Source organism: Saimiri boliviensis, chromosome 4 (assembly GCF_048565385.1).
Source record: "Saimiri boliviensis isolate mSaiBol1 chromosome 4, mSaiBol1.pri, whole genome shotgun sequence".
NCBI classification, from domain to species: domain Eukaryota; kingdom Metazoa; phylum Chordata; class Mammalia; order Primates; family Cebidae; genus Saimiri; species Saimiri boliviensis.
Genome location: NC_133452.1, coordinates 21419720 through 21433000, shown reverse-complemented (window position 1 = coordinate 21433000; position 13281 = coordinate 21419720). Strand labels below are relative to the sequence as shown.

At 42.7% G+C, this 13281-nt stretch overlaps 1 protein-coding gene across 6 annotated transcripts in view; it reads left to right on the top strand.

Moving 5' to 3' along the window:
- Positions 1–13281, top strand: part of SASH1 (SAM and SH3 domain containing 1) — a 283962-nt gene that overhangs the window by 226211 nt on the left and 44470 nt on the right. Inside the window, exon 1 of one of the 6 annotated variants that reach the window (XM_074397303.1) lies at positions 7544–13267. The exons of 4 other annotated variants lie outside the window; for them this stretch is intronic. In XM_074397303.1, coding sequence (XP_074253404.1) covers positions 13256–13267 — 12 coding nt within the window. In that variant the 5' untranslated portion in view covers positions 7544–13255. Of the gene's footprint in view, positions 1–7543; positions 13268–13281 lie in introns of those variants that run through there. One more of the 6 variants, XM_010337520.3, reaches the window with a different exon arrangement.

The window sequence follows — 13281 nt, the reverse complement described above, 5'->3', positions numbered from 1 at the left end:
ATTTCAAAGGTGTTAACATATAAACCAATATCATTAACTTCATCATATGGAAACGTGTGACTGCAAAGATTTCTTTAATGGCAGCATATGACGAATTTACAAAATCTTCTCCAACCTATAAATATTCCCAGCAATCTGCCGGGCACAGTAGATCATGCCTGTAGTCCCAGCACTTTGGGAGGTGGAGGTGGGTGGATCATGAGGTCAAGAGATCCAGACCATCCTGGCCAACATGTTGAATCCCCGTCTCTACTAAAATACAAAAATTATCCAGGCGTGGTGGCGTGCACCTCTAGTCCCAGCTACTCAGGAGGCTGAGGCAGGAGAATTGCTTGAACCTGGGAGGTGGAGGTTACAATGAGCCAAGATTGCACCACTGCACTCCAGCCTGGTGACAGAACGAGATTTCATCTCAAAAAATAAAAATAAATAAATTAAATAAATATTCCCAGCAATCTCAAAAATTTGTGTGATTTTTATAGTTTAGCTGACTTGGATGGCAGTGAATATTTTCTGGATGCATAAATTGTGTGAAGAGTGACACATGCCATAGTACTTGAGTTGGCATTATAGGTACAGTGAAGCTGTCCCCAAGAATATGATGGATTTTATTTCTACTGGCTTTCTCTTCTTGTAATTACTTATTTATTGATTTATTTTTTGAGAATGAGTCTCGCTCTGTTACCCAGGCTGGAGTGCAGTGGTATGATCTCAGCTCACTGCAACCTTCACCTCGTGGGTTCAAGTGATTCTCCGGCCTCAGCCTCTGGAGTAGCTGGGATTACAGGCACCCGCCACCATGCCTGGCTAATTTTTTTTTTTTTTTTTTGGATATTTTAGTAGAGACAGGGTTTCACCAGTTTGGCCAGGCTGGTCTCAAACTCCTGACCTCAGGTGATCTGCCTGCCTCAGCCTCCCAAAGTGCTGGGATTACAGGCGTGAAGTTTCTTTTGTTGTTGTTAACGAAGTTTAAGAGAGGATAGATTCCAAGTATAAAAATAACTTTCTTTCTGAATAAGCATTTTGCTTTTTAATGGTGTTTACTTTTTTCCCACTGCTTCTCTTTTCCTAAGGGATATTTTCATAACTCTAAGTGTGTGGGTTTAAATTTAAAAGGGTCCTAATTGGCAAGACGCTTTTTGGTTTACAGCTAGAAAATGGGTCTGCTTATTGAAGCTCCAATGGTTTTTTAGCTGGACTTACACATAAAGTGCTTGGTTATGTTCTTCAGTTCTTTATTTCTCACAGAAGAAGAGTTTACTTGTTTGACTTGTAATATGACCAGGAGAAAGAAAAAGCAAGGCATAGCAATAATTTATCTGAAGGTGTTTATGCCTCGTGTCTTTAGGACAGGTATCAGCAATTCTGTATACCATGCATGCAGTATTACCTGTGTAGATGAACCCTTTTCAAAAATCTTTCTACATGTAACTATGTTAAAATTAACTTTTAATGGCTGAGCTTTATGGCCCATGCCTGTAATCCAAGTGCTTTGAGATGCCGAGGTAGGAGGATCACTTGGCGGCCAGGAGTTCAAGACCAGCACGGGCTCTATGAAAAATAAAAAAGTTAGCTGGGCATGGTGGCACATGTCTGTAGTCCCAGCTACTCAAGAGGCTGAGTTGGGAGGGATCCCTTGACCCCAGAGGCTGAGTCTGCAGCGAGCTATGATTAGACCATTGCACTCCAGGTGACAGAGCGAGACCCTGTCTCAAAAAAAAAAAAAAAAAAAAAAGTAAAAATTTTTTTAAAAAAGTAAAATAATGCATACAGATTTTGGTCTTTTAATGTGTTTGAGACCTTCATATGATTATTCTGATTTTTATGGATAATTCTTATAAATTTTCATTTTATTTGGCTGGGTAGGAGATTATAGGAGGAAATACTATTCTGTATTTTAATAAAACCATGATTCTGAAACTGATGATAGTAAAATAGGAACACATTAAAATTCTTATTAAAAGAATCAAAGTAATGATTCCTTTAATCTGCAGCTTAGGGGGAGACTAAAGGAAAAATCAAACCACTGGAAAAATAGACATAGTAAGATGTTTTGAGAAATACACATTTTGTTCCAACCGGCTATAAGCTGCCCAGGCGCCATTGCTTAGGTGGCTTCTTGTCACTTCTTCTCTTCTGCCCTCCCATTCTCAGCCTTCTACCTGGGACAGGGGCCAAAGTTTCAGGCATATATTTGTTGAGTCCCTTCATATCCCCATGTTTCCACAAAGTTACACGAGAAGGAAGCTGTTGCCTCTACTAGTCCCTGGAAACCAGGCTTTCGCCCAGCGTGGGCAGGAGAGGAGACTGGTTAAGCTCAGACTTGAGTCAGACCTTGGGCTCGGATCCAAATCTGCCACCTATTTGCTCTGCATCTGTGGCCAGGCTCTTCAGCTCTTTGTTACTTAATGTGAAGATCTTCTGTCCTTCCCGTCAACCACCATTCTTAAAATACTTGACTTCCCATAAAAGTGCTATTTTTGCACATGCCATTAACGTGGTAGTAATGGCTTATGTTCATGTATCAGCAGATAGGCTAGAATTGTCAGAACAAGCTTAATGTAAAAGTGCGTGTTTACTTGGTTACACTTTTACCAAACACATAACCAATTTGTTTTCTATTTTAGAAGGTATTATTGCATAAGTGGGTTTAAGGGTGGGTCTGGTATTAGTAAGCATGTTTGAACTTAGAAGTACTGTCTGTGAAGAGTAAGTGGTTAATTGCAGTGAAATAATCTAGGGCCTGACAGCACTGATGACGTGGCCTCATGGAGTGTGTGGGTGTGTGTTCTATACCTGTTATCTCGGAGGGCATGCTCATGGTAGGCCCATTTGGCTTTTTGACTTTGGGAACCAACCAGGTACATCTTTATAGTTACTGATTTCTACAGCTGCAGGAAGCTGAGGGTGCTTGCTGCCCGGAGGCCTTCCTCAATATATCCAGGGCTGGCCAGGCGTGGTGGCTCATACCTGTAATCCCAGAGTTTTGGGAAGCCAAGGTGGGCAGATTGTCTGAGCTCAGGAGTTCTTTAGCAGCCTGGGCAACATGGTGAAACTGCATCTCTGCCCCCAGAAAAAACAAAAAAACCCAAAATGAAATAAATTTAGCTGGGCATGGTAGTATGCACCTGTAGTCCTAGCTACTTGGGGGGCTGAGGTGGGAAGATTGCCTGAACGAGGCTGCAGTGAGATGTGTTCATGCTACTGCACTCTAGCCTGGGTAACAGAGCAAGTCCCTGTCTTAAAAAAAAAAAAGAGAAAGAAAGAAAGAAAGAAAAAGAAAAACATCAAGGGCCACATTAATAAAACAGATAATGACAAAAATATCCAGGTACTACATAATCTGAAGGTACCTATTTTTAAAAAGTAGCTTGTGGATACAATTTTGTCACTTGTTTCTTTCATTTGGTTGAAGCTTATGGAACTGAAGATACTAGACAGCTTTTGATCTATAAAAGTGGTAATTTCTTTTGTCCAACCGAATACGTAAATACCAAAGAGGCGATACCACATTTCCCCTGCTAGCTGATTATATTTCAGTACAGATATGTGTAATCTAATTTGGTTTAGAAACTGACATTTCAATTTTCAATACCAGTTTCTTATTTTGCTCTTGAGAAAAACCCTGGGGAAGGTGGAGATAAGAGGATTTCCATCACTTGTTCAATATTATTGATTCATTACATGTCTATTTCTTGTTAAATCATTTGCCCTAGTGCCAGCTCTTATTTAATGGATGGTTTGGGGAGATATTCAGGCCCTGTTGTTTGTAAGTAGAAGCTAGACTGTGGGCCATCTCTAACCTAAGCTGGCTTATTAAAATCATAGATTGCCCATCACTTGTTTTGAGTCTATTTGAATGTTCTCATAATTACCCACTGTATCAATTCTCTTAGAACAATAGTCAGTCATCAGAAAAATCATTTGGAAAGCAATATTTTAACATAACCAAATTTTTCTACAGTACAATTTCTATAAAAATATCCTTTTATTCTCCTCTCTATCCGATTCATCTCCCTCTTTGTACCACAGCACAACTCCTAGCTTTCCAGTGTTCACTCTACTATTTATTATTAGTATTATGCTAATAGCTTTGCACAGTTTCTAAAAGGATGCAAATCACTTCTTACACTGCGCCTTTGACCCAGACTGTAGGTTGAAAGAATGCCGCCTTGAGCATTCTTTCATTTATTTATGTGAAAACATTTATTGGGTGCCCATTATGTGCCAGTCCCTCTACACAAGGAGCTTGGGTTTGAGAAAAGGAGCCAGACTAATGAATGGCATGACTGTGAACTTCATTGAGATTTTCCTGTCTATTGTGATAGGGGCACACAGAAAGTCCAGCAAGCCCCAGCAAGGAGGATCTGGGAAACCTTCCCTGATAAGGTGGTTGACACAGAGGAAGAGTTTTCCAGAAGGAGAAACGTGTGGCAGGAGAGGGAGCAGCAAAGTCAAAGGTCGAGGTGAAGAGCTGGATAAATCTGAGAACTCGAGTAATATGAGAAAACTGGGTCAAGTCCTCTGAAGCATTTCTCTCTATCAGTATTTTGACTTCTAGGGTATAGATTCTATTCTTTGTTTATTTTTATTTATAAATTGGTTCTGTAATAGGTTGTTTCCTTATTTCTGCAAACTTATTTATATCATTTATGTTTTTCATCGTCTTTGAAGTCCCATTTAACAGAATTAGTGTTCTTGTTAAATTATTTTATAGAGGAAAGCAACTATTAGGAATTTCTTCCTGTTCCTTCAGTTATATTTTCTCCTGATGAAGTGATGAACTCGAAAGATTGGCTTGTTTTTATCTATGCTGCTGCTTTTTCCCCCTCCTTGCCGTAGTTCATTTGTATAGTTGTCATGCATTTTTTCCCACCTTGTTCCTATTTGAGTGGCTCTGATTACATTCTCTGTTTGTGCTGATATTGAAGATTAGGTTTTGACTTGCTTACCATGCTATCTGACAATAGTTGTGTTTTTTCTCCTTTCAAGATACAGTTGAGGGCTTTATTTTGTGGTCCATTTATGTTTGTTGTTGCTACAACCTGGCCATGGTATGTGATGAAATGTGGTCTTCATTGAGATACCTGGACTCTGCCTTTTCTCTGCTCAAACTGTGTTAAATCTGCTGAATCATAATTTATGCCAGCTGGTTCATGGCTGGGGTAGTCGATGGAATATAGCTAGTCTGCCTTTAATTCATTTTTTGAATTGTAGAGGCTGTCTTTCAATCAAGAACAGCCTCACTTGACTTTCCATCTTTTCACTCATTGCTCTTCCGCAGCCATTTCCACTGATCTTAGATCAGAAAAAGATAAAGAGGTCACAGGAGGTCACACAGCTTCCTTCCAGATTTGGGGTTACATGAAAGGACTCTCTGGATTTTTGCCAGCCTGGATTTTGTAGAAGTTGTGAGCCTTTTCCAGTGGGCTTCAGAAATGTGTTTCTTAACTTGGTCATAGAGTTTAGTACATTAGATTATGTAGCTTTCTTTGTTTGGTTGCTTTTGGTGCAATATTTTTGCTACTTTTTGTGTTTTTTTTTTTTTTTTTTTCTTTTTGGAGGACTTTTGCTCATTTTGTTAGTTGTTGTAAGAAGAATATTCTGTGGTTCAGTGTACAGCAGAGTTCATGACCTGATAGTTTTGCCAGTTGGATGACCTCAAACAACCTTTTTAGCTCTAAATAATTCCTCTCTGAAGGTAGGTATTGAGTCTAGATTTCTCCAGTTTGGAACTTGAAGTAAATTTACTTATTTATTCTGCAAACATAAGGAGAATGATGTTAAGGTTGTAGATCGTCAGTCTAGAAGGTGACATTGGACCCTCCCACCTCCAGCTTAGACAGATGACCACTGACCTGCTGGTATGAGTTGGGCTTGGAGTAGTGGTCTGGGTGGTCCCACCCTCCCTCCATTGTCATTTGGCCCCATCAGTTCTCTGTATTTCTACATTGCCATTTGCCTAGACTAGGTTGTTTGGCAGCCCTGAGAAGTCATCATGCCTGATCCATGAGTCATTCAGTCTAAGATGCCATGTAAGTAATGTGACTTTGCAAACACCACCCAATCCCTTAGGAGACTTACTACTTCTGGGATGAACACTTTCATCAGCTCCAGAAACTAGCGCCTTAAACGCATATGTAATTGCCCTACTTGGCAGTCCTGTTCTGAATCATCCTTTTTCCATGGCATGTGAGAATCAGATGCCCTTGGGAGTGAGTGGGTTTGGTGTTTTGCTTTGGTCTTCAGTGTGATTTGCTTTGGATAACATGACCCCACTCTGAACAGAGGGACCTGTAGAGCTGTAGATTACCTTCCCAACACTTCGTTTCCTAACTCAGTTATTTTATGTGAAACAACAGGGTTCTCGGGCCTATGATCAGGGTGGCAAAGCCCCAGGCAGAAATGTCTTCCAAATATTTACAGAGTGAAGGAGAAGCCGGTCTTCTTTCTTCCACTTACCACTCTCTCCCCTGACCCTTCAGGAGAAGGAAAGACATTCTCTGCTCTGTGGCAACCTGCAGAATTGGGGGTGGGGGGGCGGCAGGTATTCACTTTTGTTCTGAGTCTCACTAGATCTGGCTATAGGACTCCTGAGATGTTGGATTTTCTCCCTTCTCCTCATGGGGGGTGATTAAAAACAATTCCAAGTTCATGAGTTTAAGGTGTAGATTACAGTTGGTTGTGGAACGTAACATCCATTTGCTGCTTCTTTGGTTTTATGGTTAAATTTTAAAGCAGTTTCTTAAGTGAATTAAGTGCTGACAAGCCTTTGCCCCTAGGGAATGGTAATATTACCTCAAATTCTCACATACTTTTTCCAAATAAAACTATCGTGTAATTATCTTCTCCTCTTCCGCCGCCCCCTCCTCCTCCGTCTCCTTCTTCAAATCTGGCAACAACTAGTTAATTTTGAAACTGCCAGAGAGATTATTTCAGTGTTCCACTGCACCTCTGGGAAAAGAATGGAATCTCATCTTTTTTCTCCATATGCTAACAAAAATCTCCTAATTTCAGAGGGCAATGATGTCACCAGCTAATGAGCAAAATATTTCTTACCAAACAGCTGAGTCCTCCCCTGACTCCTTTGTGATAAAAGAAAAAAATAATTACCCACAATGTGTTTCATATTTTCTGCTGTTACTTCTAGCAACACATAAACACACTTTTAAGTAACTCTAACTTATTTGAACCGTGAGACTAGTTTTTTTGTAAACACGAAGAATAACACATTAACCTGATCACTGTCACCAAAAGGCCTCTGGCGTGGCCGGCCCCCGCTCAGACCTCACTGTTAGGAAAATCTTGAACGTCCTCAGCCAGAGTCAGTGTACTGCCCCCAAGGTAGGGAGGGACATTCAGTGCCTCGCTTTTTGGATCATGGAGGGAGATCAGGCATGTTGGAGAGATTATGAAATCAAGCTTGGGGAAGAGGAGGGCTGGGAAGCTCTTGTTGATCGGTGTCACATGCTGTTTATAAAGGCAGCAACATCAGCTGAGTTCTTCTTTGTCTAGATAGGAGGGCATCTAAGATTGGGCTGGGGTGGGTGGGAGAAGTAGGGCCCCAGGACCACCTAAACACTGGACTAGACTCCTGTAGGCACATGGAAATGCCCCTCAACCCATGGCAAGCACTGTTCCCCTCATGGAAATGTGCCTCAGTTTCCCTACCCAGAGATGAGTCCTCCCGCATTGGAATTCCTATATCTTGTGTTTTTCTCATGCATTTGTCATGATTGACTTTAACATTAATTATATTTCTGAACTTCTCTTGGGGCTTTCCCTACCCTTAGACTTCTAGATGATAACCATCATAGAGTCAGGAAATGCCAGCTTCCTCCTGTTGGTATTCCTTGCCTTTCCTAATGCCTTGAATCCATGCATTCATTCATTCATCCATTTCAATCAGGAAATATCTGTTTAGCACAAACATAGATATTTATCTAAGTGGAAAAGAATATTGTAATTCTCAGCTTTGGTAACTGCTTGTGAGATTTTAAAACAATACAGTGTTTCTGCAGAGCAAGTTGTTAATATGTATCAAAAGTCTTAAAGACACACCCTTTTACTCATCACTTCTACAATCCAATCATCTTTCTAAAAAAAGAATGTGTTAGACGTGTTAGCAATTTTACCACAATGTGTGCATCCAAGGAGTATTTGAAAAATTGGAAACAGGCAAATGTCTAATTATGGGGGCCACGATATCAGCAAATTATGCTGTACTTCATACTATTGAATCATTAATACATTGTATAGTATTGTATTGAATATCTGTTGACATGCAAAAATGTTCAAAACATAGAGGTTTAAAAAATGGGCTATAAAACAGTGTGGGTGCAGCATACACTAGGGGCCCACGGTTTCTCTAAAGGCAAATCTTTTGAGGCAACCATGGCTCAGAAAGGGTCCCTACTTACAGGCAGATGTGTCATTTCTACTTGGACTGTGTGTGTGTGTGCATTTGCGGGAGGATTTGGGGACACTGATACTGACCATAGGAGGTGGAAAAGCTAAAGATCAAAGATCATCCTTTCTTGTAAAAGAAAAAGAAAACATATAGAAACATCAGGGTGTATTATGAGTGTGGAAAAAAATTTGTAATTCTTTTACAATATTGTGTGTGTGTGTGTGTGTGTGTGTGTGTGTGTGTGTGTGTATGTATGGGGAAAAAGTAGGAAGGCATAAACCAAAATATCACCAAGTTTTCTGAGTATAGGATGATACTTCATTTCTCTTACTACTTTGTGCATTTTTGCATTCTCCAACTTTTTAGTAATATATATCATGTGTAGTCAGAAACAATAAATGCTGCTAACATACAGATGTGGAAATGAATATGGTTGTGCTCACTGTCTGCATGGCAGTTAGTGATGGGCTAGGGAATCTAGCAATGACAATACATGTGCTAAGTCCTTGGGTAAAGTATATTTAGTCTAAGGGAGATGAGGAACAAAGCCAAGGGGGCTTTCCAGAGGAGACAGTATATGGACTGCAACTTGAAGGATACATAGGAGTTTGGGATGTGGATGCAATCAGCAGAGCTGTTTGCAGAAAAGAGCCATCAGGGCAGAGATGCGCATGGGGTGTTTGAAGTGTTGTGAGGAAGCAGGAGCGGGAGAGGACCAAGTACTCTGAGGCCCTTTCCACCGCATAGTATCTGAAGAGTGGAGCACAATGTACCAGAAGCTGAATCTGACCACGCACAGTCACATATTCCACGATAAGGCCTTTGGACCTTGTTCCAAGGAGCTAATGAGGAACAATTCCTCGCCATACGAGTCAAATACTGAAATCCCTTCTCAGCAAATTTGCACACCAACTGTGTGCATGGGTAAGTTCAAGCCCACTACCCAGAGAACCGGACCAGCAGCGGCCTTCCCTCCCAAAGTCTATCCCCCAATCCGTCCCTCACCAGGAAGCTTCCCAGGGTGGCCTGGCTCAGTCTCGTCTTTCCAATATCCCACAGTTTACTCTGACACATGGTTGGGGCTGGGAGCCACAGGGCTGGGAATCTCCACTTCTTCATTCTACAGTGATCACACCGGTATTTATGGGGGATCTACTATGGGTGGGCACTGGGAATGCAAGGAGAAGGAGAACAGACAAGGCTCCTGGCCCGGGGGAGCTTCCTGTCTTCTGAAAGTCAAGCAGTGGTGCATCCTCACAAAGAGCCCAACATTGACTATCTTGCTAAATACCTGAGCTACCCTCTGAGAGGCGTGGCAGTGAGGTTTGAAAGGAGTGTACAAGGTCGGATCTCTTTCCCATCCTCTTAGGACACTCTCCAAGTCCTGAGCTATGAGGAGAGGCCGCTCGGGGTAAGAACTGGGGATGTGCCCTTCCTGCCACCCTCCCCAAAGTATCGGGATAAATCAGTGCATGAGTTTTATGTGTATTTAACATGGATCGAAGACTTCCCTACCTGTCAAGCTCTAGGCTTCACATTCAAGGTCTCGTTTTATCCTCTGGAGAGCCTTAGAAGTCTTCTCACTGTCTATCTTAGAAATGAGAGAAGTTAAGAAACATGCCTAGAGCCACACACTCTTCCCACGTGGCATAGAAGGGAGCTGAACCTGCGTTGGCTCAGTGCCAGTGTTCTGGCCCCTAATGCTGCTCAGAGTCTTCTCTGTAGCTGAACAGCCTGTCCAGAGCCAGCCTCATATGCTGGCCATATCACTAGCTTTCACATGGAAAAACATTGTTGGGTTTTTGTTTTTTGAGATAGAGTCTTGCTCTGTTGCCAGGCTAGAGTGCAGTGGCGGGATCTCGGCTCACTGCAGCCTCTACCTCCCAGGTTCAAGTGATCCTTGTGCCTCAGCCTCCCGAGTAGCTGGAATTACAGATGTGCACTATGCCTGGCTAATTTTTGTATTTTTAGTAGAGATGGGGTTTCATCATGTTGGCCAGGCTGGTCTTGAACTCCTGGCCTCAAGTGATGTGCCCGCCTTGGCCTCCCAAAGTTCTGGGATTACAGGCAAGAGCCACTGTGCCCAACTGGTTGTTGGGTTTTTGAATGGTCTTTGCTATTTACACAGCACCTTAAAAAAGCAGTTTGTGAAAATTAGATGTTGCTTGAACTCCAGTGAGTTGTGAATAGAAGACCACAGAGTTAAGAATAAGGCTGGGCGTGGTGGATCACGCCTGTAATCCCAGCACTTTGGGAAGCCAAGGCAGGTAGATCACCTGAGGTCAGGAGTTTGAGACCAGCCTGACCAACATGGTGAAACCCCGTTTCTACTAAAAATACAAAAATTAGCTGGGCGTGGTGGTGGGTGCCTGTAATCTCAGCTACTTGGGAGACTGAGACAGGAGGATCACTTGAACCCGGGATGTGGAGGTTGCAGTGAGCCAAGACTGTGCCATTGCACCCCAGCCTGGGCAACAAGAACAAAGCTCCGTATCAAATAATAATAATAAGTGCTTATTGAACTCCGTTTGATGATTTCATGTAAGAAAAACGTTACTACACCAAATTGATGTGCAGGAATATTAAGACCCACAGAAGTAAAGTGATTTGCTAGAGAACTTGGAAATTAAACCCAGGTTGTTCTAACTCCTGAGATCTTGGGCTAATCCCCTTCCCTTTACCCCAGTCTCATTGGGGCACTCTCATTTTCTTTGTTTATATCCTGTAACGAAGGCGTTCGGTGGAAAATGTCTACACTCAGGTTTAAGGAACTCTGAGCATAACTTTGCGCACAGTTTTAAGCCTTGGATGAAGAAAGGCCTTCTTGAGGTAGAGTAGTGGCACAGGAGCAAAACCATAAAGCCTCAGATTCTGCCCCTGTCGTTGCTCTCTGTGAAATGGGATCATGCATGCAAATGTTTAGCACAGTGCCTGGGACTGGTGGGCTTTTGACAAATAAGTGTCGGAAGTACAACATGGGAAAAGCAGCTGGGCTGTCAGGTGGCGGCAGGGGAGGGGGAGTTTGTGGGAGAATCCGTTTGTGAAATGGGGAACTGGGCAGTATAGGGAAGGTGTGGTGAGCCCTTGCAGGAGAAAGAAGAGGAAATTCCATAAAGGTTGGGAGGAGGTATTTCTGGGCAGAAGACTTGGGGAGAAGGGAGTATAATTCTTGCCAAAGAGTGAGCGATGCCAGACAGCCCAGGGAAGAAAAGCAGGGCAATAGCCGAGGAAAAGGGGGTGGAGCTCTGGTGATCTGCTGCAGAACCTGCACCGTGTGCATGGTAAAACGTGACCTTCCGCTTGGGAGCTTCGTATTCCAATCCCCCTTTTTTTTGGTTGTTGTTGTTATTTGAGACAGAGTCTCACGCTGTCGCCCAAACTGGAGTGCAGAGATCTTGGCGCTCTGCAGCCTCTACCTCCCAGGCTCAAGCCATCCTCCTACTCCAGCCTCCTGAGTAGCTGGGATTACTGGTGCATGCCACCATGCCTGACTAACTTTTGTAGTTTTAGTAGAGACAAGTTTTCACCATCTTGCCCAGGCTGGTCTCAAACTCCTGGCCTCAAGTGATCTGCCCACCTTGACCTCCCAAAGTGACGAGATTACAGGCTTGAGCCACGGAGCCTGGTCATTTTGTTTAGTTTAGGTAACCTCTGGATCCTGTTTAAGTCTAAAGTTCTGTCATTTTAAGGCGGGTGAGTGGTTCATACATACGTGAGTCCCGTGTAGCTAGGTATTTTATGTTGTGTGATGTCCTATAAGGAGATGGACTCAAGCATCATACATAAAGACTCACACAATACAAGGGATGTCTAAAACAAGCAGCTTTAACTGTGCAGTGGGAATAAATGACTTACCCAAGTAAATGAACTTAGCCCCTGGAAAGACAGACGTGACTTGTAGCCCACGTCATGGAGACTTTCTATGGGTTTTTAGCCCTGTGTTGTTTAGATGATGTTCTGTTTAAGTAACAGCATGTGCCTAGTGGCTCCCCTGAGATCCTTGAGAAAATTAAATGATCATCTTGTGACACAGTCCTCATGCTGACATTTCTAGAAGGCAGGAGAACTCAGATGCTCTGAAATGGTCATTTAAACAATTTGTTAAGAGAGTTTTAGAAGCTCCAATGAAGGGGAAATAACCTACATTTACTCTGGTTAAAATTTTAAAAAGGAGTGGGCAGAGAGAGAGAAAGTGACAGCTCTAGGAGAGAACCACAGTTCTAAGTTTTAATTCAGTAATTTCAAAAATAGCCATGGGAAGGTGTCTATTTGCCGTTGAGACTACTCCCTTACGGGGGTGTCCAGAAGAATGTCTGCAAAAGAGATCTTTTTTTTTTTAAGTGCAGTCACTTTTAAGGGTTAGTCCTTGTCCTCCTTGTCCCGGATTTGCTCAGATTCTCGCGTTCTTTTTTCTGTCTCTGGAATTCCGTAGACAGTAATTAAGGAACTGGAGGCCAGCAGGAGGTCAGGGAGCCTTCCTCAGTGAAAACAGGGATTGTTGGCTATGCACAACACTCCCTTTTTTCCTTGTGGTGAATAGGAGATTTGCTTAGAGCTGATGACTTATGCCTTTCTTGCAAGTTATGCAGTTAGCAAGCGACTGGGGAATCAGTCAGCGAGCAGAAAGAAGCTAATTGAATCCAGTGTCTTCCCCTTTCTCTTGGATACTAAGCCGTGACGGCGGAGCCTGCCTGATCATGTAACTCCAGAGAGACATGTTCCAGGAGTACCTAATCCTAATTTCGAGATCGCGGAGTTGATGCCACAAGAGTGAAGAGGCTCTCCGAGTGGGGAGGGGGGTGGGAGGTACCGGACGTCTTCAGAATTGCCCCTTAGGCTTGCTAAATGCCGAAGCCGGTAAGTTGCTGAAT